The sequence below is a fragment of the Bos mutus genome, chromosome 19 (genome assembly GCF_027580195.1).
Source record: "Bos mutus isolate GX-2022 chromosome 19, NWIPB_WYAK_1.1, whole genome shotgun sequence".
In the NCBI taxonomy this organism is placed as follows: Eukaryota; Metazoa; Chordata; class Mammalia; order Artiodactyla; family Bovidae; genus Bos; species Bos mutus.
This window is the reverse complement of record NC_091635.1, coordinates 14,307,491-14,335,356: the sequence shown is the minus strand read 5'-3', so window position 1 is coordinate 14,335,356 and position 27,866 is coordinate 14,307,491. Positions and strand designations below refer to the sequence as shown.

Here is a 27,866-nt window from a genome sequence, read left to right as displayed (position 1 = left end):
CCAATTCTACAGCCCTCTGGATTCACCCTGGTTCAGTCTAGGCATCGGCCCCCACCCACCTGTTCTTTGACAGCGAAGTTGACAATGGTGGTCTTGGCTGATGTCTCTGGGCTGTAGTGGGGGTTGGAGAGCTTGGTGGTGATGTAGAAACGGAAGTTGGGATTGTATTCCACCTCCTTATCTCCAATGCGCATCAGCAACCGACCACCTGCACTGACAGGAGGGTCAAGGGCAGGGACTCCACAGGACCAAGTGTGGGTCAGGGCTGACCCATTGTTCCCCAACTGGAATCCAGTAGCAGGGACTCAGCCTGCCTACGGCCCCAACCCAGGTGTGTCTGAATACAGGGACAAGGTAGTAGGAGACACAGCCAAAGACCTAGCGCTTTCCTGCCATGGGTCCGACCTCGCTGGTCTCAGCCCAACCCCACCATAAGCCTGGGCCCTGACCAATTCGAGCTACAGATTTGTTGAGCACAGGGTTGAGTGTGGGATCCAGATATTCCTGCACATTCTGGAGCAGAACTGGATATCCAAACTGGATGGCGTTTTCTAGGATTCGGAGATAATCGTTCATCTGCAGGTCGATGATCTGTAGGCCCTGGAAAGCAAGGGAAGCTATGGAAGAAATGCTGAGGGATACAAGATGGGTAATAGCCAAAGGGTAGGATCTGAGAAAGAGTCAGACTTGGGAAGAGAATCTAAGGGGACGAATCAGCCCTCCCCCATCTCCAGCCCTGTACCTGATTTCCTTCCATGTTCTTGATCCATTTCAGGGCCTGGGCCTGCGGATCGATCATCAGTGCCCACCTGAAGGAGGAAGTGTGAGTCAGAAGATAGGCTTAGCCTTCACTTGGGCCTGTGCTCCCAGCAACATCCTCACCTGTTGCCACGGGTGACAATGATGCCGTTCTCAGTGGAGAAGGCATCCGAGGGCAGCCCTTGAATGTTCCAGTCCCGAACTTTGGTAGGATTGGACAGGAAGTTGTCGAATGTGAAGCGGGGTGAGCAAGGAACCTGCAGCTCTGAAATCTGGATGGAAGAAGCCTGGAGCTTCAGCCTGGATATGAGAGCCCAGCACCCCTGCCCCTTCCCAACATCTGTTACTCCCAGAGGCTGTGATCTTAGAGCCCAGGAACTCATGCATCGCACCCAAGCCCTGCCTTACCTTCCTGATCCAGATTTGGTTGACTATCTCATCCCGGTAGTTGGTCAGGAAGGGCCCCATATAGGACAGGAAGGCAGCTGCCAGGAGACAGTCTCCCACCAGGTAGCCCAGATCCTCCTCCAGGCCCTGGAGGACAGCAGGGGAGGTAGGTATAAGTCTTCCTGGGCCCCAGTACTGGAGGCACATGGACAAGTCTGAAGGCACTCCCCCCTCTGGACACTGTCCAGATCAGAGGGAGTCTTTCCTTCTCCTAAATCCTTGTGCCCCAAGAATTCAACCCTACCCTCACAACTTTTGAGTTCCCCATGTTTTATTTTTTTCATATTTTGGCCGTTCCATGTGACTTGCAGGATCTCAGTTCCCTGACCAGGGATCAAATCCAGGTCATGGCAGTGGTAGTGCCAAACCCTAACCACTAGACCATGAGGGGACTTCCTTGAGTTCCCCAACTTTAACAGCAATGTTTATTTCTTCTCTCTTTCTTTTCTTGGTCGTGCCACATGGCTTGTGGAATCCTAGATCCCAGGCCCTCGGCAGTGAGAGCATGGAGTCTTAATCACTGGACCACCAGGGAATTCAGCAGTGTTAGTTTGTGATAAGGCCTAACCCTCTTGTGAAGCCAGGAGCTCACTGAGATCAGAGATGAGATGCCCCAGGTTGGCTTCAGTCAGGTCAGTGGGCTCTATCAGGGTCCTCGTGAGTGTTTTCCAGCCCCACCTACACAAGGGGGCAGATCCCTCCTGGCACAAAAGCCTCTCCTCCCACTATTCTCACCAAATGGGAGAGGAAGAATGCCCACGCCCCATTCTTGGGTGTCCCTACACCCAAGCATCGCCATCATTTCCCCTCCTGTCCCTCCACCTAAATGGGCTGGGAGCTGATAGCAGTGGTGGGCAACAGCTAGGAGAGCCAGGGGGTGCAGCTGGCCTCACCTTTACTGTCTCCTCCCATCGGGCCTTCTCGCCAGCCAGCCCGGACACCAGCATCCCAGCACGCTCCAGCTTCATCTCCATCTCCTCAGACCTCTTGCGAAGCTCCTCCTTCTGTGCCAGCTTCTCATCATACTGTTTCTTCAGCATCTCCAGTTTCTCAGCCACCTGGGAGGGATCAGAGTATGGGGATCTAACACAGGCTGGAGGCCAGACGATTCTGGCTTCGGATTACCCATCTGCTATGTTGTGGCTCTATGACCTCTGGGAAAAATGATCTCTTGGCGCCTCAGTTTCCTCAGGTACAAAAAATTAACACCTCCCCTGCAGGGTTGTTGTGAAGGAAAAAACAATATCAAATATATGTGATCAGGTGAGTTTTCTTTCCTGAGCCTCCACCACTCCACCACTCCTTCCTTGAGCCTGGAAACTGCTTGGTCATGGACTCAAGGCTGAGGAAGAGATGGGCCTCTTGTAGCACAGGGATAAACCACACAGGATGTTTTGACAAGAGAGGACCAGATAGCACAAAAATAACCGCCATTCCATGTTGTTGAGAGAGTGACTCCTGAGTTCTCATCACAAGGAAATTTTCGTTTTTTCCCAACTATTGAGGTTGACTTCCAAGAACTTGGGAATGAGATAAGTAGCTCTCCAAGGAATTATCATTATTATTTTTGCCTGTGCCAGGAGGCACGTGGGGGTCTTAGTTTCCCAACCGGGAATTGAACCCATGGCCCTGCAGTGGAAATGTGGAGCCCTAATTATTGGACCACCAGAGAATTCCCTCCAGGGAACATTTTTTAAAGCAAAGTGGAGATTCAAAATGTCACCCTTGAGTGACTTGAGCATCTAAAGAAAGAAGGTGTCGCTCAGGGATCAGATAGGCCACTCAGAGGCTAGGGGCCCACAGGGAAAGGGTGCTCTGGCCCTCACACACACGTGCTGGGTTATCTGGCAGGCTCTACTGCATGGCACTTGTCATCAGGTTCACGCAACCACCTCCATGCACTGAGCCCACACTCATCAGCAACCTCTGATTGTAATTTGGCTTCCCGTGGAGACTGGGCTCTGGGGAGGCAGCCAACCTACGTGATAGATCTATATTTCATTATTTATTTTGCATGTTTTCACTGTTTTGATTTTCTACACAAGAAATATATGCACAGGGTTAAAGACCTAAATAATAAAATAAAAGAGGTTATAAGGAAAAGCAATGGTCCTCTAGCCCACTTTCCTACTTAGTTCCATTCTTCAGTAGCAAATTATTTTTTAACCATGTCTCTTTTTATTTCTTCAAGTAATTATCTCCCTATCTCTGACTATTATGCTTATGCAGCTACTGGATGTATGTGTGTGTGTGTGTGTGTGTGTATATATATATATTTATATTTATATACAGCTTTAAATTTTGGAGCTTTAATCTTTTTAATTAAAAATAATTATGAGAAATTTCAAACCTAAGAAAAAGACTAATATAAGCAATACCTACACACCCATCACCCAGATTTAACAGTTAACATTTTGCTGTATTTACGCCATCTACTTGTTTTTCCCCAAAGTATTTTAAAGAATGTTGCAAACTCATGACATTTCAACTTTAAATACCTCATAATGCATTGCTTTTTAGAAAAGGACATAGTCATAACACCATCATCCCACCTAACATCTTTAACTTTTTTTGAAAATAACTTGTCCCATTTGTATTTTTTTTTTTGAATGGTGAATATGTTTCACACAAATCAACATTCCAAAGGAAGAAAAGTGTGCTGGGGTTTGTCCTCCTACTCCTGACCCCAGCTCCCAGCCCCAGCCTGAGAGGGAGCCACTGTCAGCAGTTTCTAGTGTAACTTTCCAGACCAAGTCCATCAACAGTAAAGAAAATGTGAGCATCATGAGGGGAGCGCCACGTTTGCCACTGAATCAGACCCAGGTAGTGCCCAGCACTCAATAAATATTTCTTGAATGGATGATTTTTTTTCAAAAAGATAAATGGTAACATTCAGTATCACTGTTTCATACTTTACTATTTTTCACCTGTCTTCAAATCCATTCTTGTCAAGCTGTCTCATTGTTTTTAACAGCTGCTAATTTTGTGTATGATGGAATCACAATTTATATGACAAGTTTCCTACTGATGGACATTTGTGTCTTCCCAACGTTTTCTATAATTAACAAAGCTGTAATGAGTACCCTTGTACTTGCATGAGCACATCTTGACGCTGCTAGTCCTTTTCTATTTTAATTGTGTTTACTTTGTGAATAGGTAACTTAAAATTCAAGAGGCATGAAAGCATGAAAATCTTCCTCCCAACCCTCTGCTCCATCTACCCAGCTTCCTTCTTGAGGTAGCCAATGTGACCTGATTCCAGTTCATCCTCTACGGATACTACAAGTATATTTTATACAGCTGTTTCCTGCTTTATCAACGTTAGACTATTTCTATGGACTTAATGCTATGATAGATGAAGATCTGATTCCCTTATACCAACACACCTCATCCCTTTCTCTCTACATCTAGTAGTTTTTTCTTTTTTCCCCCAAATATCACAATGTTTATTGATAGATACAAGTTATAAAATCAGGACATGAACATGATTGGATAAATTAAGTGGACTTCATTTCAATACTATAATAAGAGGGACCAATTAAAAATCTCACTATTTGTTTCACACCCACAAAGACCACTTCAAGGGCATTTAGAATCTCTCAAGGGCTTCCCAGGTGGCGCTAGTGGTAAAGAACACACCTGCCAATGCAGGAGACATAAAGAAGCAGGTTCGATCCCTGGGTTGGGAAGATTCCCTGGAGGAGGCCACAGCAACTCACTCCAGTATTCTTGCCTGGAGAATCCCATGGACAGAGGAGCCTGGCCAGCTACAGTTCATAGGGTCGCAAAGAGTTGGACATGACTGAAGCTACTTAGCAAGCACACACGATCTCTCCAAATTTCCTAATAGTTCCTAATCTCTCTTACTGGCTACCTTTATTATAATGTTAAATAACATTCTAGTGTTATAAGTAATAAATTCATATTTTTTTGTTTGTTGCCACTGTGCAAGGCATGTGGGATCTGTTTGCCAACCAGGGATCAGGGATTGAACCTGTGTCCCCTGCAGTGGAAGTGCAGAAACTTAACAACTGGAAAGTCCCAACACGTTAAAACTGTGTTCTATTTTATCTGCTGCAAAAGCACTGCCCTGTCTTTTCCCAGCTGTGTCCACTTCCCCAATTTTTAGGCGGTACCTTTATTTTTATATCGTTGAGGTTGACATTCAGAGAGGCCACACTGGGTCTTCTGTGCTCCATCTCTAGACTGATTATAAAGGTCAAATGCTAACAAACAGCGTCAATGTCATCATGATCCGGGTTGGTGTCCAGTGTGAACCAGGCTGGGCTCCTCGTGGTGAGACCCACTCAGACAGGTCACTGTGTGGGCTGAACCAGTTGTTAACTACTTTTTCTATTATCCCTGATGTGTTTTTCTTTCAGAAATTCTTACAGGTTGGTCGTGTCTCTCTTCTGCTTTCTGCCTCTGGTTTTGTGGTACGTTCTGTGATGCTGTCCTCCCACCCTTCTACCGAATGTCACACTTTGATCATTTTTAAATTTCCCAGAATTCTTCCTTTTCGTTTGGCCTTTCATCATCCTATTTTTGTTCTGTGGATGTCATTTCTTTCTTAATCACTCTCTCTGATGATACTAATTAGAGGTCTACTTTTTTCAAGTTTTCTTCATTACCTGAATTTTCTCTGGGCTTATTTTTTCCTCTGGGGTCATGGCTTGTTACAATTGTTTGTATTGGTCATTCCCTTGTGTGTTGGAAGACTTCCTCCAGGACTTTTTCTCACCCTTCTCCAGGGGAGGTGGTGACTGATCTGACTGGTAAAATTGGAAAGAGTAAACTGGGAATGCTCAACTGAGCTCATGCCCTTTCTTTTTAGGGGTGAGCACAAGTCCCACTCTGCCCCCCCAACAACGCCCAAGACCAGGTACGTCTGTCTGAAGATGCGGGTCCCCACTAGGAGGGCCACTTGCTCACAGACATCTTCCACATCCTCCAGCCTAGCCTTTATAGTTTATATTTTGGCCAAATGCCTTTTATTTCTCAATTTGCTTAGAACTCGGGCATAGAATAAGACTACTAGTTCTCAGATCCCTTCAAGAGTATACATTTTGGACTTTCCCGGCTGTCCAGTGGTTAAGACACCATGCTTCCAATGCAGGGTGTGTAGGTTTGATCCCTGGTTGGGGAACTAAGATCCCACAACTCACATGGCATGGCCAAAAAATGAAAAAATGGAAAAAAAGAGAAAATGAAAAAAACAATGGCACAGGTTTAAAAAAAGAGAGAGTATACATATATGCAGACCAGAAAATCCCCCAAAACATTTTTGACAGTGCTGGGAGTTTCCTGATCAGACTGCAGCGTGTGAACAGGTGTTCTGAGTAAGGTAAGTAAGGTGAGTAAGGCTCATATTAGGTCCAGTGGGTTTTTACACTTGTGTGGTTAACTTTTAACTTCTATGACTTCAGTGAAAGTCTTTAGGCCAACCCTGTGTTATTCTGACGTTGGCAGATGGCTGTAGCTTTGTCTATGAATGAGTGGCTTTCTCTATAGAGACAGATGTTTGAAGCAAGACAATTTCTAGGAAATGGGGCTTGGACAGGGGAGAGATGTAGTCTGTAAGGGTGGCCTTAATTAAGAGTTCTGTGGTGGATGAAGAGTCTGTTCTGGGACTTCCTGGTGGTCCAGAGGTTAAGAATGTGCCTTCCAATGCCCAAGATTTAGTGGGATTAAGCGACTTGCTGGTTACTGCCGGTGCTGGGGCTAGAACCCCGCCTCCTGATTTCAATCCCCTGCCACCTCGGTTCATCATGACCTCTCAACCTCTCTTGAAATCTTCACTCTTTTACTCTTTCTTTCAAGCCTAAACACTCACAGGTATGGCCATCCATTAGGAAAGGTTTCTCACCTCTGGATGAATCATATCCTGGGCCAGATAATTAGGGGTTGTCCCCTTCACATGTGGGAAAAAAGTGGGCCTGTAGGGTCAGCTGCCAACAGCGTCATTCTCGGGAGAAGCATTTGCAGGGCACCTCGTGTTAGGTTGCTGGTGGGGGATCTCACACCGCGTCTTGAGGACCTCTAGTTGGTAAGAGTAAGCAAACAGGGAACTGAAATTTCTCCTTTGTTACTGAAAGTGTAAGATGCAAATATAGCTTTCAGTAGAACTTCAGAATCAGGCATGCTGAGCCACCTGCTTGCAGCTAGCACTGTGCTGACCCTGGGCTCCTGCCAGGCCAACTAAGTAAGAATCTCTGGGGGAGCCTTGAAATCAGCCGTTTGAAGCCTTCTTCTCTATCAGGGTCGCCCAGAGATGAGAAACCCTGAACACAGCACTAGAGGTCTGGGAAGAGGCCCAGAGTCCAGCTATATTACATTTCAATCCAAATCTTGAGTAAATAATTTTAACCATTACTCATTTGCTTGGATCCCTGAAAATATATTTTTTCCCTAGGTCCGATTCTGACCCACAGCGAAGGTTAGGGACCCCTGGTTTGGAAACTGCCCAGAAGCCTCCGAAATGGGTCAGAATGGAATCTTCTTTGTGTGTATGTGTGTGCACACTGGATCTTGGTTACAGCACATGGGCTGTTACCCCGAGGCATGTGGGATCTTAGTTCCTTGATCTGGGATCAAACCGGTATCCCCTGCGTTGGAAGGCAGAAGTTACTTTCAAGTGAGGGGAGCTGGTGATTAGACAGCAGAAGGTGAAAGGGAGAATTCTTACTGGATACGCTTTTGTCCTTTTGAATTTCAAACCATGTGGATATATTTACACTACCTATTAAATCAATGACAGAAAATTAAATGATAGACTGAAAGAATTTTGAACTCTTGCTAATAGCACTTATATTCTGCCTGAAAAAGAGTTACTTGTGCATGTATCTGGTAGGACAGCACCTTTTGGATTATCTAGCCCTCTCACAGGAAATAACCCTCTCTACCTCCAGACGACAACACCAGGCTCCAACACCCTCGTATTCCTCCAGGTCCAAGCAGCAGTGTGACACCCCTGCCCTATCCCCCGAGCAAAGACCCACTGCCACACAGACTTCATCAGTTACTGTCTCAAGGACCTTCTCCAAAGGGCCCCAACAAAGGATGGCGAACACTGCCAGCTCCAGGTCAGTTGTGGGAAGGGCTCCCCAGAGACAGCGCCCCTGTGCCTTTGTAACCCTCTCACTGACTTAGCTTTGAGCCAGAGGCAGCCGTCTAAACAAGGCGCAGAGTGGGAGGCAGATAGGACTATAAGGAGGAGGGGGTAGAATTAGACAGGGAGAAATAAACAGAAAGGAAGCATCCTAGAAATCGGGAATCTGGGAGAGCTACCACCTCGGAAAACGGAAAACATAGGTATGAGGCTCACCTCACGCAGCTTCTCCTGAGCCTCGGCCAGGGCCGCCTGCTTCTCCTGAAGCTGGGCCAATGCGGTGTTCATGCGGATCCGCTTGGGCTCCACCACCCGGTACAGCCGCCCGTAGAGCTGCGGGGAGACAGCGGGCACCCTCTCACTCGCTACCCACTCACCTGCCATGAGCCTTCCATCCCCCTCCTCCCATCCGGCCTCACTGCTCCCACCCCGCCTGTCACTGCCTACCTCCATGGCCCGAACCCACATGCATAGGGACTTGGCAGCCAGTGACACACGGCCGATGATGTCAGGCTGGAAATCGGGCTGGGCACAGTAGGCTCCGATCTTCTTCAGGACCTTGTCTGAGATATTGTCTTTATCGAAGTGGATCAGTGATTTGATGAAGTTCTGTTCCCCTGGGGGATGAAGATTGGGGGCCTCACCTCCACTGCTCAGGCATAGCCATGTGCTTCCTGGGCTCAGTTCCCAAGGCCTGACCTCAACCCACAGTCCCTCCACTGGCCGTGCTCCCTCATCTAGACCCTCGAGGCTCCCAGAGCCTCCACAACCTCCTCAGCCTCTACTCCCATCACGTATCCTCCACCCTCTCAGCCTGACCACCCATCCCACACACCATTCTGTCTATATACTTTGCCCTTTCTTCTAGGGCAGGGGTCACCAAACTATTGCTTTCAGGCTACATTCCACCAACAGAACTCAGAGCAGGAAAAATATCACAAGAGTAAAACAGACCCTTGTTCCCTTTTCTGATTCTTGTCCTTTTGCGGGGTGGGGAGCAAAGGCACTCCTGTCCTTAGATTCTGAAATACGTTCCAATATCCTTACGACAACTTCTCCCTTTGTGTGTGTGTGTGTGTGTGTGTGTGTGGCTGAGTCATGGGGCATGTGGGATCTTCTGACGAAGGATTGAACCCGCTCCCCTTTACTGGAAGCGCAGTCTTAACCAATGGACCACCAGGGAAGTCCCTCATTCTTTTTTCTTTCGTTTCTTTCGTAAATGAAGATGAGTTACCTACAACCGAAGACCTTAACTGATGGTTATGCCTCATCTTCCCCACCAGGCTCTGTGCTTTGAGAGTGGGCACACTGCATCCTTCATCTCTGTCTCTCTGAGTGCCTGACGTCCAGTAGATGATCAGAGGAATGCTGGGTGGACTGGCATAAATTACCTTCCGGTTTCCTGGCTCACCTAGCTGCCTCTTGGCCTCTGCCCAGGTGGGATCATTGCCTCGAAGGATCATGACTGCCTGCAACACCATCTCCACCTGGGCCGGGGGGCGTCCGTAAGACTTGATCTCTCCTATGTCCTTCTTGTTCAGAGACTCCAGGGCCTGAGAAAAGGGATGAACTTGAGGACCAGAGTCAACTCAGGTGGCAAGACGGGTCCTTTATGGAGACAGGACTTAGCTGCAGTTCCCCTCCTCCTCCCTTCCAAGGGGACTTTGAGAACAAGGAAGGCCAGCCCAGTCTCCTTCCTGTGCCTTCCCGTCCTGATACCCGCATGGCCTCTTCCAGGGCTGGTAATGCCTCTTCCAAATCCTTCTGGGCATTGTCAGCCAGTGCCTGGCACTTGACTTCCTCAATCGCAATCTTCTCGCTATTGGCTGTGACAGCCTACGGATGAAGAGAAGACGAGGGTTTTTGTCTTCACCTTGAGCAGAAGTGGGGGTGATGGTGCTAGTGGTAATGATGCAAAAGAGAGCTAAAGAAGACTTGAGGAGTGGAACTGGCACCCCCTGCCCTATAACTGATTGAAGCTGGAAGCCCCTCTGCCCAGTGGGCACAGGGAATAGGGGACGAGGGCAGGGGCGATCCAGGGGGGCAGAGGCACCTTCTGCTGCTCATCCGCTTCCCGCTTCTGCTGCACAATGATGACCAGGTACTCCTCACACTGCTTCTGGAACTCAGCCACCTTTTTCTTGGCATCCTCCAGCTCTAAGGACATCACTTCCACCTTTTCCCTAGTTTCATCAATCTTAAACAGCCCTGTCCGCAGCTTATTGGCCTGGTCCAGCAGCTCCTGCCGCTTCTCCGCCAGCAACCTAGGGGACAGAGTAGGATCAGGAACCCCAGGAGGCTGGGCCCCCAGAAAGGAGAGGCCCATGTAGTCTCCCTTCCCAGCATGGCTCTGGTCCCTGACTTTCTGCTTGTTGCCACCACCACCACCCTAGTCAGATCTGTATCATTTCCTTGCCTGGATCATTGCCAACAGCCTCCCGACTGGTCTTCCTGTTTCCGGACTCTCGTCCCTCTCATTTATTCTACACACCGTTGTCAGGGTTGGCGTGCTGGCTACCGTATTCATTGTACCACTTCCCTACCTGAGGCCTTTCTACTGTGCAGCAATTCCCCACCGTGCAGCAGGCAGTGGGGCTGCAGTGAACCAGAAAATACAAACTTCTCTCAAGGGGGTGGCCATCCCTGGGCTTCAGTTCAGTTCAGTTCAGTTGTGTCTGACTCTTTGAGACCCCATGGACCGCAGCACGCCATGTCCAACACCAACTGCCAGAGTCCCCCCAAACCCATGTCCATTGAGTCAGTGATGCCATCCAGCCATCTCATCCTCTGTCGTCCCCTTCTTGTCCTGCCCTCAATCTTTCCCAGCATCAGGGTCTTTTCAAATGAGTCAGCTCTTCACATTAGGTGGCCAAAGTATTGGAGTTTCAGCTTCAACATCAGTCCTTCCAATGAATACCCAGGACTGATCTCCTTTAGGATGAACTGGTTGGATCTCCTTGCAGTCCAAGGGATTCTCAAGAGTCTTCTCCACCATCACAGTTCAAAAGCATCAATTCTTCAGCACTCAGCTTTCTTTATAGTCCAACTCTCACATCCATACCTGACTACTGGAAAAACCATAGCCTTGACTAGACGGACCTTTGTGGACAAAGCCCTGGGCTTCAGCCTGGTTTTTTCCATTTGAGAGTGAATGTGGAATTGTATTGCCACAATTTCTGATGTTTCAAGACAGATTGGAAATCTGGAGTTTTCCAAGGCTTCAAGTTTTAAATGCTGGCAACTCATTCACAAAGTTTTAATGTTGTGCAGTCCCCCAAAAAATGTCTAAGGGATTGTTTTCTGAATTAAATACTAAATATGGGCTTCCCAGGTCGTGCAGTGGTAAAGAATCCTCCTGCCAGTGCAGGACACACAAGAGATGAGGGTTTGATCCCTGGGTTGGGAAGATTCGCTTGAGTAGGAAATGGTAATCCACTCCAGTATTTTTGCCTGGAAAATTCCATGGACAAAGGAGCCTTTGCAGGCTACAGTCCATGGGGTCGGAGTCAGACATGGCTGAGTAACTGAGCACGTAAGCACATGCATGTAAATTGCTTAACAAAGTGACTCAGAATCATAAACAGGATGTAAACCTATGGACCCAGCGAAGGCAAGGACTTCATTTTGTTAACTGACATACATATTACAAGTATCTAAAATAGTGCCTGGCACAGAGTACATGCTCAAAATACTTGTTAAATGAATGAATTAATGTTGGCTATCATTATTATTACAAATGGCTTTTTCTTCACCTTGATTGAAATACTAAATCCAATAAACAAGAGGGTTTTTTTTTTTACCTTTTTCTTATAACCTTCAAAGCAAATTATTGTGTTGTGCATATAAAAAGACAGTCAATACAACTTAATGAATGAATAAATAACTTGGGAATGGTGGAAAGTCTAGAAGATATTAAAGGCAGAGAGAAGAGGCTATATATTGCCAAATATACCCATGATATAATGTCACAGTTGCAATGTGGTTATGAGCAAGGACATCATTATTCCAGGAGACAAGGACAGAGAGGTATATAAAGGGGTCACAGCCAGAGGGCCCCTTGGATGGCCACATCCCCTGGAACCCCTCTCTTGGTTTAACTTCCTGGACAGAAACAAGCCCCCCGCCTCTCTGCCATTCAGATCCCAGTCCTCAAGTTGGTCCCCTTGGCCAGCTCCTGGATATTTTCTAAGACATCGTTTCACCAATAGCCCTCAAAAGACACCAAGCTCCTGGGAATTCCCCAGTGGTTCAGTGCTTTCACTGTAGAGAGCAGGGGTTCCATTCCCAGTCAGAGACCTAAGATCCCACGTGCCACAAGGTGCGGCCAAAACAAAACCAAAAAATCCACCAAGTTCCCAGGCCCTCTGTGCCCCTTACTCTGCCATCATACTTTTTATATCCAGACACAAGTTCCAGGTAGTTAGTGGGCGTGACATAGTTGTGTCTTCGGAGTTCCAACAGCATCTTCTGGGAATATGTGGCCACTGACCAGTGCATGGTGACGAAGATCTGGGCCACTTTCTTGTGGATCTGAGATCGATGCATAGAGGTTATGAGACAGGGAAGGAGTAGAGACAAACGGAGAACGGAAATGGGTAGGGGTGCGGGGGGGTGAGGAGAGATGGGGAGGAGGGCCTCACATTTTCCTGGGTCCCCAGATCGGCTCCCATCAGGTACTTCTCAGCCACCTCCAGCAGGGCCTCGCGTGGCCACTCTGAGAACCAGTTAATGGTTGTGCAGTTCACCAAGGCTGGGTATTGGCGGATCCAGTTCCTGGCAGGGGTTGTGAGAGGCAGTTAAGTACATTTGCAGACTTGGCCTGCAGCGACGGTCTTTGCCACAGGTTCACTCATTCCCTAGGAACCCCTAAGCCCCATCCTCGTGCTCCTGTGTCGCCTTGTCCAGATTGTGCTCCCCTCAAAGCTGGTTTGGTGCATGATTTAGAAACAGCTTCTGGGGTCAGAAAGAGCCAGTTTCACACCAACCAAATATGGATCTTGGGCAAGTGGCATAACCTTTTGAACATCAGTTTCCTCACCTCGAATAACAAATAACAAAGCATACTAACTAGAGTTGTTAGGGGATTCAATGGGATGACACATGCAGGATGCTTAGCCCAGAGCTTGGTACATGGTGAACACACAAGCCAAAAATATTCAAAGATAAACAAATTGGTGACCCCAACTGCCTCTCTGCCTAAGTTCTCTGTCCTTCCCCTCCTTTCTGATGCCCTTGAAAATACGGAAAACGGATCCCATGTGGTGCAGACACACAGGGAATATTATTCAGCCTTAAAGGGGAAGGGGATTCTGATGCTGGCTACATGGATAAACTCTGAAGACGTTATGCTAAGTGAAATAAGCCAGTCACAAAATGACAAGTACTTCCTGATTCCACGTCTATAAGGTATCTAGGGGTGGTCACTCACAGAAACCAAAAGTAGAAGGGTGGCTACCAAGGCCTGGGGGTGGTGGGAGAAGTGGGCAGTTTCCATGGGTATTGAGTTACAGCCTCGCACAAGAATGCTCTGGGGATCTGCTGCATAGCAGTGTGAATGTACTTAAAACCAGTTAAAATGGTAAAATTTTAAGTTTTTTTTAAACCACAATTTAAAACTTGAAAACGAAAGAAAGAAAAAACAGCCTTCACCTTCCAGAAAAATAAACAAAATTGATCTACCAAAAAGGAGAGGATGAGTCCCATGTAAGTAACAGGAACTCGCTGAAAGTAGGCACAGGCTGGGACTTCCCTGGTGGTCCAGTGGCTAAGACTCTGCGCCTCCAACGCAGGGGGCCCAGGTTTGATCCCTGGTGAGGGGACTAGATCCCGCATGGCACAACTAAAGATCCCGCAGGCCGAAACACGCCCGGGCGCAGGCTGCGACAAGTAGACACGGAGATGCGTGTGGCGCAGCGGGACAGGCCGGCGCTACTCCGGAGTCTTGGGGGCAGAAGGCAGGGAGACCAGGAGCGGGGAGGACTGCCCCCCGCCCCGCCCCGCCCCAATTCCCGAGGGAGAAGAAGGCCGACACGGGAGTCACCTGAAGGGGTCGCCCACGGGGCTGAGGCAGAGGACGATGTGCAGGTTGTTCCGCACGCGCTCGATGAGGTAGGTGAAGAGGCTGTCCGAGGACTCCGGCACCTGCTCAGCGCGCGCCTGGTCTATGATGAGCGTCTGGATCTGGTGAGCGCCGGCGCCACAGTCAGAGGGCGGAGGTTTCCAGGACAGCACCCAGGGCGGAGGGAACAGCGAGGGACACGGGGTGTGGGTTTTAAAGCCGCTTTGCCCACCAGGGTCCGGGGAGGGAAAAAGGCCCAAGAGGAGCACTTCTTCCACCTAATGGAGGAGCTGGAGAGGGGGCGCGACAGCGGCATCGTCTGGACTTAGGAAAGCCAGAACCAACTGGTAGTGGGTGTAGAAGCATCGCACCTCCTCGAATTCATCCGCCTTATAGAGATTGGGGACCTCGCCCGAGCTAAGGATGTTGTTGATGTCCTCTAGGAATGATTCATCAGCAATCTGGGTGTCCACGAACAGGAAGGACGTGGCGTTGAGCTCCACCCCAGCCTGGCGATACAGACGCTTGATATCTGGGCCAGAGGAGACAGACCTTTCAGATTCACCCTTCTGTCTTTCCTCTTCTATTGATTAGAAAGCCCTCCCCAGCCAGGGACACATACAGGACACCATCCTCCCTACCTGGCTTCCCTCCCTCCTGCTATTTCACTCTCAGCCCCAAACTCACTTCTGTCTCAGAAACCCAGCCTTACCTTCTCGGAATTCCTGCCTCCGATAATGTTTGGTGACCTCAATCTGGAAGGTGATGTACTCGCAGATGGATGAGGCCAGGCGGGCCAGACTCTGCCGCCCGCTGCCCCCAATGCCCACCAAAAGCATGTTGCCCCGAGGCTGTCCAATGACCCGCACGATCCGTGTGACTGGAGGGAAAGTGGGAGGATAATGAGTTGGCTGAGCAAGCTCAGGGGACCTCCAGGCCCTAGGCTGGGGGCTGGGACACCTGAGGTGCAGTAGAGGGACCCACCAGTGTGGGAAGAGGTAGTGCCTCAAGCTTGGGTAGCGATTCAACATTCAACCTTCACCATGTCTGTTAAATACCATCATCAAAGAAAATGTCCACCCATGGACACAAGCGCATCTGGGGTCAGGGAGGAGGGCAACTTCTGGGGCTCAATTTGGGAAAGATCTGGGAAGAGATCCCCATTTCCTTGGAGTACTCTGTCACTTGGATGCTGGAGAAGGGCCAGGAACAGGAAGTGCTCACTGTGTTCGATGGCCTCTCGGAAGAGCACCAGCTGCATTGGCACGACAGCGGGTGACAGGTTGTACTCGTTGAGTGCCGTCTCCATGGCTGTCTTCAGGACCGTCAGATCCGTCAGGTCCTCGTACACCTTGGGCTCCCGCAGGAAGTCCCCTGGGCCGTGGCAAGAGGGGGCAGATTCCAAATGCCTGGTCCTCCCCAGGCTTCCCCAGAGGGCCCTTCCTCCCTGGGCCCCAGTGCCCCGCCTCTTCTTCTAACCCATCTCCTAAGACTCTCCAGTCTACAGGGGCCACAGCTCCTGGCTCACCAAAGATGGGAGAACGTTTGTTGGGACAAAGGTTATGAAACGTCAGGTCAAAGAAGGAGCCGAGTTTGTCACTTAGGATGCTCACGAAGGCTTCCATGTCTGCGGTGTCAACCAGTCGGTCAGAAAAGACTCTGTTGGGAGGGAGCTGGGGTTAGATCTGGGATTGAAGAGGAGTGGCCCTGGGGAGGGGAGCAGGAGGTGGGGGTGGGGGAGTGGGGGATTGGGCTTGGGGAGGCCTGGATCTGGTGGAGCACAGCACCCTCACCTGAAGCATTCATGGATCCAAAGTCGGGTGATGCTGGACTTGGTATCGTGGAAGTCCTTGTTGGCCCTCAGCATGCCCTGGAACACCTGGGAGAGGGGCGTGGCCGGTGGGATGGAGGGAGGGAAGAGGGTCCCATCCAGAAGTTTTAGCTGAAGTGGCATTCCGGGATGGGGTGATCTGGGGGGTGTGGGATGCTCCCGCACTCCGGGGCTCACTTTGAGGACGGGAGAATACCTCCAAGGAGGCTGTGCTTGGCCTGGGGGCAGGGTCAGATGGAGCTTCACCTTGGAGATGTCTCGAAGGTTGAAGAGGTAGTGGATCTTGGCGGGGGTGGGCAGGAAGCGCTGCGCCACAGTGCTGTACACGTCCAAGGTGGCCTCGGTCACCACGTTCCCAATGGGCTTCACCTCTTCCTCAAAGTCCTGGAGCTTCTGGTTGATCATGGTGCCGAATATCCGGATGATCTGGGACTCCTAGAAACAGGCCCTCAGACTCAATCTCGCAGCTCCTGGCCTTTCAACCAAGGCAGGGACTCGGGTCAGGGGAGTAAAGTACTTGGGAGCAGAGTGGGGAGGGGGCACAAAAAACCCCTCATAAATCAAGAGAAGTCATGCTTTAGTGTAATATTTAAAAATCAGAATTAATGCAAACTGTCCACGATGAACAAATATGAACATTTTAAATAAAGACAGGATCTGTACTATTGGTTTTTTCCTTTTGCCTTGGGCTCTCATGTAGCTCAGCATGGCACTATACTGATCTTGTATTTGTTTAAAATGTTGGTGTTTTGTTCATCCTGAATTTTGGTATTGATTTTTTAAAATATTGCATTATTGTCTTGATTTCTGAGGTTTGGGGACACCCCTGGGTTCCTCCCTTGCCTCCCCTAGCTCCTCTAGTCTCCTCTTTGGAGGGTGTGCCTTCCTTCATCTGCTTGGGCCCCACTCTCTGCCCACTGGGACTGTCAGGCTTCACACACCAGAGCCAGCTCAGCAGAAGCAAAGGTGCCTGCAGAGAGTCTCCCCTCCAAGTATCAGAGTTCCCTGGATGCAGCTTGTGATCTGTGCCCTCGTTCTCTAGGACGCGGGTGGTTTTGCCTTCTACAGCCCCTCCCGCAGCCCCCAGGAAGCCCTCACCGTGGGGAAGGTCATGTTGATGATGTTAAATCGACTCTGCAGCCTTGGGGAGATGACGGTCCGTCCACCCCCAGGAGGGCCCATGGCAGCCATCAGGAACATGTCCTAGACAGCAAAGACCAGACAGGGCGGGTGGGGTTGGGGGAGTCAGACAGGAGGAGGAGAAGAGGAGGGGCAAAGAAATAGGGAGGATGTGAGAGGAGCCAGGAGGAAGAGAGGGAATGGAGGGACAAACGGGAAGAGGGAAGAGCAGGAAGAAACATGGAGTAATGGGGACAGGGAAAGGTGAGGGAAAGCAAGGGGTTTGGGGCACTTATAATGTCCACAGAGTTACTAAGGCAACTAATTTGTTCTTATTTCTTTCTCTTTTTTTGGCCGTGCCATTCAGCATGTGAGATCTTAGTTCCTTGACCAGGGATTGAACCTAGGTCCTTGGCAGTGGGAGCGCTGAGTCCTAACCACTGCACTGCCAGGGAATTCCCTATTTGTTCTTATTTCATCATTATAATCCATGTTCCCAACTTGGAAAATAAAGTTAAAACACACACACACACACACACACAACATTTGATAACATCTTCTGGACATTTTTTTCTATTTTAATATATACATATATTAATATATACTTATATCTGTATATGTATGTTCTTTCTCTGAAACATATGAATCTATTATTAGTTGACTTTTGAACCCTGAGTGTCAGATAGATGAGTGCCCCAGAAATCAGGCTGAAATGACTGCCCACTGATTCAGGAAAAAAAAAAAACAAAATGCTCAGGATCCCATGGGAGAACAGCCAGGACTGACAGGAGATTCCTGGATCCTGGGTGGGGAGTGGAGAATTGGTACCAGGGGGTAGGTTCCTGAAACAATGGGAGGCGGAGAGGCCTGGAGAGGGGTGTTGTGGGCGGCTCTGGTTGGCATCAGCGTTGCCATGGAAGCGAGGTGTAAGAGGCATCAGAAAGGAGTGGAAGTTGGAGGACAGGCTCCCTTGGTCACAAAGCACAGGGCAGTCAATGAAGAGAGTTACTGACAGGAATTGACCGAGGAGCCAGATGTCTGGGTCCTAAGAAAGGCAGGACCCTCCTCTGTGGGGAGGAACACAGGCTTACAGGACTTTATCCTGGGGTCCCAGTGGAGCGGGGACAGAACCCATCACGGGAAGAACAGAGACTTGAAGAACAGATTCTCTGGATGCTTACTCGAATGTACTTGATGGTCTGCTTCGTTCGATCATACCAGAAGCCATAGTCAATCCAGAGGCGAATCAGCTCCAGTGGGGGCTGGGACCCAAACGTGTCCTTGGCTGGCATATTGAGGTCATCCATGAAGGTGATCATGCTTTTGCCTCCGAAAGGCACATAGACACCCTTGGTTCGCTTCTCCACCCTGCTCTCAATGATGCTCTGCACATTATTAGACGTGGTCTGGTGGGAAAGGTATAGAATGAACGCTTGGGTCCCAAGAGAGAAATCTGAGGTTAGAGAGGCATGTCCAGCGGGCACTGGGCTCCCAAAGGGGAGCAGAGACAGGGAGAGAGCAGGGGCTGGCGACCTGGCCCGTGGGTCCTGCCACACACCTGCGCAGACATGTTGACTGTGAGCACTGACCACTGGCTGGAGGGCAAGGACTGCAGGACACTCTGGGCAATGGAGGTCTTTCCAGTCCCCACAGGACCCACCAGCAGGACGGGGTTCTGGCTGGCCACCATGGTGCTCACCAGGTAGTTGTAGCGGACAGTGTCGACGGTGGGCACCACGATCTTATAGAAGGGGGAGCTGGGGATGGGGAAAGGGACTGTGTCTCAAGATCATGGCCCACTCTTTTCTAACTCCTGCTTCCTTCTGCTCCCCACTCTTCCTCCGGCATCACTGCTCTCTGATCACCCACCCTACCTCCTGTGGAGCCTGGGGATCAGGCATTCTCTTCAGGGACCCTGTCCCATTTCCTCTAGCTTCTGCTTCCTGTCCTGGAAAGTCATCTCAACTCTCTCGCCACATCTCCCCCCACCGCAATCCTAAGCCTGACCCACCCCCCAGGCCCGGTTCTGACTTTGGAGGGTAGCGCCAACTCTTAGGGAGCTTATCCTCAAACGATGTCCAGCTCCGGATCTTTGGGTCCACGAAATACTCGTACACTGTGTCCTGAGGACGGAATGTGTGTCAGATTACCAAAGCCTGCCTTTGGCTTTCCCTGCCCAGAAAAAGCACTCATAGATCACTGGGAGGACGAAAGACAGCTGGGTAGCAGGCTGAGGCTCAAGATGTCTGAGGATCAAGAGTATAGCAAAATAGGACAGCTGGGCTGGAGGGCCCTGACCTTGTTGGGAAAAGTGCCCTCGATCTCGCGGAGGTAACTGTCGATCTTCTTGCGGCCCTCCTCATCCACAGAGGCACACACCGACCAGATCATGCTGAACACAAACGTCAGCTCTACCATGGAGGCAAAGTTCTCACTGTCAGCTGGGTTCACCTGCATGGAAAAGGAGAAGAGGAAATGTCCTAAATCTATTAATTGAAGAGATGGAGACCATACTTTGAAGAGATACATGCACCACAATGTTCATTGCAGCATTATTCACAATAGCAAGGATGTGGAAACAACCTAGATGTCCATCAACAGAGGACTAGATAAAGAAGATGTGATACAGATATACAATGGAGTATCACTCAGCCTTTAAAAAGAATGAAATAATCCCATTTGCAGCAACATGGTTGGACCTGGAGATTATCATACTAAGTGAAGTAAGTCTGACAAAGAAAAACAAATATCACTCATGTGAAGAATCTAAAAAATAATGATACAAATGAACTTATTTATAAAACACAAACAGATTCATAGAAAACAAACATATGGTTACCAAAGGGAAAAGGTTGGGGAGAGGGACAAATTGGGAAGTTGGAATTAACATATACACATGACTATGTATAAAATAGCTATGCAACAAGGCTCTAATCTCTAGCACAGGATCTCTCTTCTCAATACTCTGTAATGGCCTATATGGGGAAAGAATCAAGAAAGAGTAGAAGTATGTATTTGTATAACAGATTCATTTTGCCATACACCTGAAACTAATGCAACACTGTAAATCAATGATACCTCAATAAAAAAAAAATTTTTTTAAGCTACATAAAGGTAAATAGAAAAGAGAGAGAGAGACTTCCCTGGTGGTCCCGTGGTTAAGAATCTGCTTTGCAATGCAGGGGACTTGGGTTCGATCCCTGGTTGGGAAACTAAGATCCCATATGCTCTGGGGTAACTAAGCCTGAGTGCCACAACTAGAGAGCCCCTGCGACTCAACACAGCCAAATAAATACATATTTTTTAAAAGAGAGATGGAGAGGTCTATTTTGGCAACTCATCACAAAGACTTAAAATTTCCCTCCCTTCCTGGTTCTGTTTGGAAAACCATGTAGTTGTAGAGAAACCTAAATCAAAACATTTACATAAACCTACTAAGCTACAACAGCTTACAAACCTACTACAGCTTCCCTGGTGGCTCAGACGGTAAAGCGTCTGCCTGCATTGCGGGAGACCCGGGTTCGATTCCTGGGTCGGGAAGATCCCCTGGAGAAGGAAATGGCAATCCACTCCAGCACTCTTGCCTGGAAAATCCCATGGATGGAGGAGCCTGATAGGCTACAGTCCATGGGCATGGGGTCACAAAGAGTCGGACACGACTGAGCGACTTCACTTCTCTAAGCTACAAAAGCACCATGGGAAGTTGTGCTGAGACTCTAGTGTCTGCTGTATTGAATCCAGAGTCCTTGTTCTATCCTTCCAGCTCACACCTGTACACATCTCACCATCCTCTTCTCAGGGTCTCTGCTACAGCCAAGAGGTACCACACACCAACACCACCCATCAGCCCACCATGCCCAGCGAGGGGCTGGCTTTCCTATCTGTGTTTCTGCAAAAGTCATTCTGTTTGCATAGACTGCCCTCCTCTCTTTGTTCTGTTCAGCCTTCTTCTCCCAGCAGTCCTCCTCAGCAGTTGAGTGCCACTGATACTACATTACTATCATTTTCCTACACGTCACCTTCCAAGCTCACCTACATAGTTTTAATTTATATTAATCATATCGGGAATGACATATACTGTTATAGATCTTAATTGTTATATAACTGTATATTAATAGTTGAATGAGCTGGCAATGCCCTTAAAAACAATATGAACCATTTCTAGGCAGTGATATAATCTCAGCAGAAAAATATCCAATTTTGGTCCTTACACCATAATTCTAAACTAAACAAAAATGTTATTCAATATCAGTTAATCTGGAAATTTCTAAAGCCCCTCATCAGACTAATTGGGGAGCTCCTCCCAGCAAAAACAGTATCCCAAAGGCTCACAGATTCCAAGATTTAATACTTAATTTCAGAAAGAATGGAGAAATGAGGAACCAAATGAACTATCCTCAGCTCTTAAATACAGGCAGGAAATTATAGTGAGGCCCATTGTGCTCTCTATCTGATTTGGATATAAATACATAGTTTGGCCTCGCAGCGGTGTGCCCACGTGGACACACGTGCGCATGCATACACACACCCTTGCTGCCTCCACAGTTGGTGAGGCCTCCTCTTGGAGTCTCTGCTCCACTCAAGCCTCATGTTCCAATTGTGTCTCAGACACGTCGTTTCCCGGACATTTTCCCGGGAGGCTGAGAGCCCTTCCTGCCCTAGCCCCCTCTCACCCCATTCTCTGGAGTGGCCAGGGCGGAGTACAGCTTGCAGAGGGAGATGATGCCGCTATATTCTGGGAGGGGCACCAGCTCATTGCAGTTGTCCTTCTTGAAGGTCAGCATCTTGTTGATGAACTTTTCGAACATGCGCTGAAGGGGCTCAGCCTCCACCTGGCATTGAATGAGCAGAGGCTCTGAATTATTCTGTGCACCCCCCCAGGCCCCACTGGTTACTTCCCGCTCCTCCATCTCCTTCATACCTTTGGCCTCTTGTCCAGCCATGACTGAACGTAGGGCTTCCAGCCTAGGTCTGTGTAATCAGTGTACACCATCCCGCAACGAGACACAGTGGCTGGGGAGGCCACTGCCAAGTTCTCCACTTCGAACAGGAGAGACACCTACAGATATACTTGGTCAGAACCTTGTCTTTCCTTCAATAGTAAAAACACCCAGAATTCTGATGCCGCAAGGTGTCTCTACTGAGTACCACGTGTGGCAGGATGAATAAGGACCTAAGCTTTACAAATGATTTGCTTATTAAAAAAATTAGGGCTTATTCAAGGTCATCCTTATGAGAAGTCTCTCTTCCCCTCACATTGTTTGACTGGGTAGGAAAGGGTGGGCTCTTTACAAAAGCTCATAAATTATAGCCCAGGTCCACAAGGGCGGGTCATTCCCCCATATGTCAGTGGCAATGAGGCTGCCTTAGTCTCTGCCACAGCGCATCCTGGTACACAGTTCTCTATACGATTGTCCTCAGCGTCTGTGGCAGACAGGCATCTCTTCTTTAGTCTCAGGTTGCCCTGAGTCCAGGTGTCCTCCTCCTCTTTCTTATTCCTATAGAACTTCCTCTTTTCTCTTGCCCCTGCTCTTCCCCTTAGCCCTGCCCCAGGGCCCTCCAGTTTCCACCCCTCAACCTGCTCAGGCATTGCGATGCGCTCTCCGTTGATGAGGGTCAGCACTTTGTTATCATCCATGACGGAGTTCATGCTCTCAATCCATAGAGTGTCCACAGGGCCATCGAAAAGGATCCACTTCTCATCTGGTTTCTCGTCTTGGTAGGAGGTGGAGGAGAAGGAAACCACAGCTTTGTTACCTCGCCCTCCCTCCATGCTCATCTCCCTGGAGACGCAACCAGTTGCTTCCTGGGATCTCTGCATTTCCAAGCATTTTTTCCCCCCAAATTGAGTTTTCTACCCCCACACTGCCCACCCCCTCAGGAAATTCAGGCATCTGCTCTCCCCACCCCACGACCCCTTGGGTACCTGCACATGCCGTCCTCATGACACTGGACAGGACGCCATCCGTCCATTCATTTGTGTTGAGGTCATATTCCCCATACAGCTCCCCTAGGGACAGTGCCTTAGGGTTCAAAGGGAACTCCTAAAATAGACACAGGAAGGGAGTTTTGAGCTGCCGGCAGACACAAATCCCAGGCTGTCCCTTTATTTCCAGGTATTTGTATTCAGCCTCAGTCTCTCTCACCCCTCCCAGGCCGCCCTCCTGGTCTGTACTGCCCTCCCTACATCCTGGCGCCCCCGCCTGCTACTCAAGTCTTGGACAGCAGTCCCACTGCCCCAGCTCCGCACCCTGACAATGTTGAAGTTGGGCTCCCCGGCACGGCACAGGGAGGACAAGGAGGACTGGAGAATCCGCCACGAGGCAGTCTTGCCGCTGCCTGTGCAGCCCACGATCATGGTGGAGTGGCGGGAATTCTTGGTTTCATACAACTGGATGACCTTGGTGAGGGTGAACGGGGTGGGCTGCAGGCCCATGTCCCGAATCTCCTGCTCAATGGTCTCCCGCAGCTGAGAGAAGGGGAAATACAGGAAACGGAAAAAAAGGGTGAGGCATATACAGGGCTTTCAAAAGCTCCCCAATGTCTGCGAGGATAATACTCAAATGGTTTAAAAAAATGGCACCAGGGCCCTTTGCACGCTGGCAGTTGTTCTTTCCTTGGAAAGTTGGCCAATTGCAGAGTTAAGAGATTGGGCTCTGGAGTCAGCCAGTCTGGGTCCGCAGGTTTCAACCATGTGAATCTGTGTGAGTGAACTTCTTTGAGACTCAGTTTCCTAATCTGTTAACTGGGAGTCATGATAGTACTTCACCCTCAGGGCTGTTGTATTCAATAAAATAGCCAACACGAAACACAATGTCTGATACAAAGTTATACAAATATCTTCTAATATCATTCAAAAAACATTTATTAAACCTCTAAAGTAGGTGCCAAGCAGTGTGCTTGGTGCTGAGAACAAATTAGTGTTCATCCCATTGCAGGGTCCCTAGTCTAGTGGGGGAGCCAGACATTAATCAACTCACCAATTAAGTTAAAAAGGAATGCTTACAAAAGATGAAAACTCTGATTCGAGAAGATACATGCATCTCAGTGTTCACAGCAGTGCTATTTACAATAGCCAAGACACAGAAGTAACCTAAATGCTCATCAACATGAATGGATAAAGAAGATGTGGTAGAAAAGAATGAAATAATGCCATCTGCAACAACATGGATGAACCTAGATATTATCATATTAAGTAAGTCACACAGAGGATTAAGTAACTCGACAGAGGATGAGATGGTAGGATGGCATCACCGACTCAATGGACATGAGTTTGAGTAAACTCTGGGAGTTGGTAATGAACAGGGAGGCCTGGTGTGCTGCAGTCCATGGGGTCACAAACAGTCAGACATGACTGAGCAACTGAACTGAACTGAAGTCACAGAGAGAAAGACAAATATCATATGATATTACTTACATGGAATCTTAAAAAATTATACAAATGAACTTATTTACAAAGCAGAAACAGAATCACAGACACAGAAGAAAAACTCATGGTTACCAGAAGGGGAAAGGGCAGGGATAAATTAAGAGTTTGAGATTAGCAGATACAGCTGCTATATATAAAATAAACAAGCACCTACTTTACAGCAAAATCACTGCAGATGGTGACTGCAGCCATGAAATTAAAAGATGCTTGCTCCTTGGAAGAAAAGCTATGACAAACTTAGATACCATTTTAAAAAGCAGAGACATTACTTTGTCAACAAAGGTCTGTATAGTCAGACCTTTGTTTTTCCAGTAGTTTTTCATTTTTCCAGTATTCATGTGTGGATGTGAGAGTTGGACCATAAGGAAGGCTGAGAGCCAAAGAATTGATGCTTTTGAACTGTGGTGTTGGAGAAGACTCTTGAGAATCCCTTGGACTGCAAGGAGATCCAACCAGTCAATCCTAAAGGAAATCAGTCCTGAATATTCATTGGAAGGACTGATGCTGAGTCTGAAGCTCCAATACTTTGGCCACCTGATGCAAATTGCTGACTCATTGGAAAAGACCCTGATGCTGGGACAGATTGAAGGCAGGAGGAGAAGGGGACAACAGAGGATGAGATGGTCGGATGGCATCACGAACTCAATGGACATGAGTTTGGGCAAACTCCAGGAGATGGTGAAGGACAGGGAAGCCTGGCGTTTTGTAGTCCATGGGGTCTCAAAGAGTCGGACACAACTGAGCAACTGAACAACTTTACAGCACAAGGAACCATATAAAATATGTCATAACCTATAATGGAAAAGAATCTGAAAAAATATACATATAAATATATATGTAATTATACATTATATAAAATATGTATATAATTATAAATTATTATATTATATATACACATATATATGTGGATTTCGGAGAAGGCGATGGCACCCCACTCCGGTACTCTTGCCTGGAAAATCCCATGTACGGAGGAGCCCTGTAGGCTGCAGTCCGTGGGGTCGCTCAGAGTCGGACACGACTGAGCGACTTCACTTTCATTTTTCACCTTCATGCATTGGAGAAGGAAATGGCAACCCACTCCAGTATTCTTGCCTGGAGAATCCCAGGGATGGGGGAGCCTGGTGGGCTGCCGTCTATGGGGTCGCACAGAGTCGGACACGACTGAAGCGACTTAGCAGCAGCAGTAGCATGTGGTTTTACATATATATAGAACTGAATCACTTTGCTGTACACCTGAAACTAACACAACACTGTAAATCAACTAGGCATCAATAAAAATTTTGTGTGTGTGTGTTTTATTTTTTAATTTTTATTTTTTTAATTTATTTTAATTGGAGGCTAATTACTTTACAATATGGATTTCTTTGGAGGGAATGATGCTGAAGCTCAAACTCCAGTACTTTGGCCACCTCATACGAAGAGCTGACTCACTGGAAAAGACTCTGATGCTGGGAGGGATTGGGGGCAGGAGGAGAAGTGGACAACAGAGGATGAGATGGCTGGATGGCATCACTGACTCGACGGACATGAGTCTGAGTGAACTCCGGGAGTTGGTGATGGACAGGGAGGCCTGGCGTGCTGCGATTCATGGGGTCGCAAAGAGTCAGACACGACTGAGCGACTGAACTAAACTGAACTGAACTGAGTGGTATTTGCCATACATTGACATGAATCAGCCATAAGTGTACATGTGTTCCCCATTCTGAACCCCTCTCCCACCTCCCCCCCCATCCCATCCCTCTGGGTCATCCCAGTGCACCAGCCCTGAGCACCCTGTCTCATGCATCGAACCCGGACTGGCAATCTGTTTCACATATGATAATATACCTGTTTCAATGCTATTCTCTCAGATTATCCCACCCTCGCCTTCTCCCACAGAGTCCAAAAGACTGTTCTATACATTTGTGTCTCTTTTGCTGTCTTGCATATAGGGTTATCATTACCATCTTTCTAAATTCCATATATATACATTAGTATACTGTATTGGTGTTTTTCTTTCTGTTTACTTCATTCTGTATAATAGGCTCCAGTTTCATCCACCTCATTAGAACCGATTCAAATGTATTCTTTTTAATGGCTGAGTAATATTCCATTGTGTATATGTATCACAGCTTTCTTATCCATTTGTCTGCTGATGGACATCTAGGTTGCTTCCATGTCCTGGCTATTATAAACAGCTGTGATGAACATTGGGGTACACGTGTCTCTTTCAATTCTGGTTTCCTCGGTGTGTATGCCCAGCAGTGGGATTGCTGGGTCATATGGCAGTTCTATTTCCAGTCTTTTAAGGACTCTCCACACTGTTCTCCATAGTGGCTATACTAGTTTGCATTCCCACCAACAGTGTAAGAGGGTTCTCTTTTCTCCACACCCTCTCCAGCATTTATTGTTTGTAGACTTTTGGATAGCAGCCATTCTGACCAGCATGAGATGGTACCTCATTGTGGTTTTGATTTGCATTTCTCTGATAATGAGTGATGTTGAGCATCTTTTCATGTGTTTGTTAGCCATCTGTATGTCTTCTTTGGAGAAATGTCTGTTTAGTTCTTTGGCCCATTTTTTGATTGGGTTGTTTATTTTTCTGGAATTGAGCTGCAGGAGTTGCTTGTATATTTTTGAGATTCTTTGTCAGTTGCTTCATTTGCTATTATTTTCTCCCATTCTGAAGGCTGTCTTTTCACCTTGCTTATAGTTTCCTTCGTTGTGCAAAAGCTTTTAAGTTTAATTAGGTCCCATTTGTTTATTTTTGCTTTTATTTCCATTACTCTGGGAGGTGGGTCATAGAGTATCCTGCTGTGATTTATGTCTGAGAGTGTTTTGCCTATGTTTTCCTCTAGGAGTTTTATAGTTTCTGGTCTTATGTTTAGATCTTTTATCCATTTTGAGTTTATTTTTCTGTATGGTGTTAGAAAGTGTTCTAATTTCATTCTTTTACAAGTGGTTGACCAGTTTTCCCAGAAACACTTGTTAAAGAGATTGTCTTTTCTCCATTGTATATTCTTGTCTCCTTTGTCAAAGATAAGGTGTCCATAGGTGTGTGGATTTATCTCTGGGCTTTCTATTTGGTTCCACTGATCTATATTTCTGTCTTTGTGCTGGTACCATACTGTCTTGA

At 48.0% G+C, this 27,866-nt stretch overlaps 1 protein-coding gene across 6 annotated transcripts in view; it reads right to left on the bottom strand.

The window, feature by feature from the left end:
* DNAH2 (dynein axonemal heavy chain 2) overlaps window positions 1-27,866 on the bottom strand; it is a 108,195-nt gene that overhangs the window by 16,767 nt on the left and 63,562 nt on the right. For 4 of the 6 annotated variants that reach the window (XR_011467942.1, XR_011467943.1, XM_070389410.1 and 1 more), the window contains exons 42-71: window positions 23,573-23,791; window positions 23,249-23,366; window positions 22,901-23,037; window positions 22,244-22,381; window positions 21,996-22,154; window positions 19,621-19,773; window positions 19,354-19,445; window positions 18,881-19,079; window positions 18,504-18,728; window positions 17,302-17,406; window positions 16,450-16,638; window positions 16,166-16,251; window positions 15,901-16,031; window positions 15,597-15,746; window positions 15,085-15,252; window positions 14,744-14,904; window positions 14,355-14,494; window positions 12,955-13,087; window positions 12,705-12,844; window positions 10,368-10,578; window positions 10,034-10,150; window positions 9,726-9,867; window positions 8,762-8,931; window positions 8,531-8,647; window positions 2,100-2,264; window positions 1,168-1,293; window positions 883-1,031; window positions 743-809; window positions 450-600; window positions 60-208 (exon numbers count right to left, since the gene is read on the bottom strand). Coding sequence is in view for 4 of the 6 variants with exons in the window: in XM_070389410.1 (XP_070245511.1) it covers window positions 60-208; window positions 450-600; window positions 743-809; window positions 883-1,031; window positions 1,168-1,293; window positions 2,100-2,264; window positions 8,531-8,647; window positions 8,762-8,931; window positions 9,726-9,867; window positions 10,034-10,150; window positions 10,368-10,578; window positions 12,705-12,844; window positions 12,955-13,087; window positions 14,355-14,494; window positions 14,744-14,904; window positions 15,085-15,252; window positions 15,597-15,746; window positions 15,901-16,031; window positions 16,166-16,251; window positions 16,450-16,638; window positions 17,302-17,406; window positions 18,504-18,728; window positions 18,881-19,079; window positions 19,354-19,445; window positions 19,621-19,773; window positions 21,996-22,154; window positions 22,244-22,381; window positions 22,901-23,037; window positions 23,249-23,366; window positions 23,573-23,791 (4,407 nt within the window). In the remaining 2 variants the exon portion in view is untranslated. The remainder of the gene's footprint in view (window positions 1-59; window positions 209-449; window positions 601-742; window positions 810-882; window positions 1,032-1,167; window positions 1,294-2,099; window positions 2,265-8,530; window positions 8,648-8,761; window positions 8,932-9,725; window positions 9,868-10,033; window positions 10,151-10,367; window positions 10,579-12,704; window positions 12,845-12,954; window positions 13,088-14,354; window positions 14,495-14,743; window positions 14,905-15,084; window positions 15,253-15,596; window positions 15,747-15,900; window positions 16,032-16,165; window positions 16,252-16,449; window positions 16,639-17,301; window positions 17,407-18,503; window positions 18,729-18,880; window positions 19,080-19,353; window positions 19,446-19,620; window positions 19,774-21,995; window positions 22,155-22,243; window positions 22,382-22,900; window positions 23,038-23,248; window positions 23,367-23,572; window positions 23,792-27,866) is intronic. The other 2 variants (XM_070389412.1, XM_070389413.1) reach the window with 2 other exon arrangements.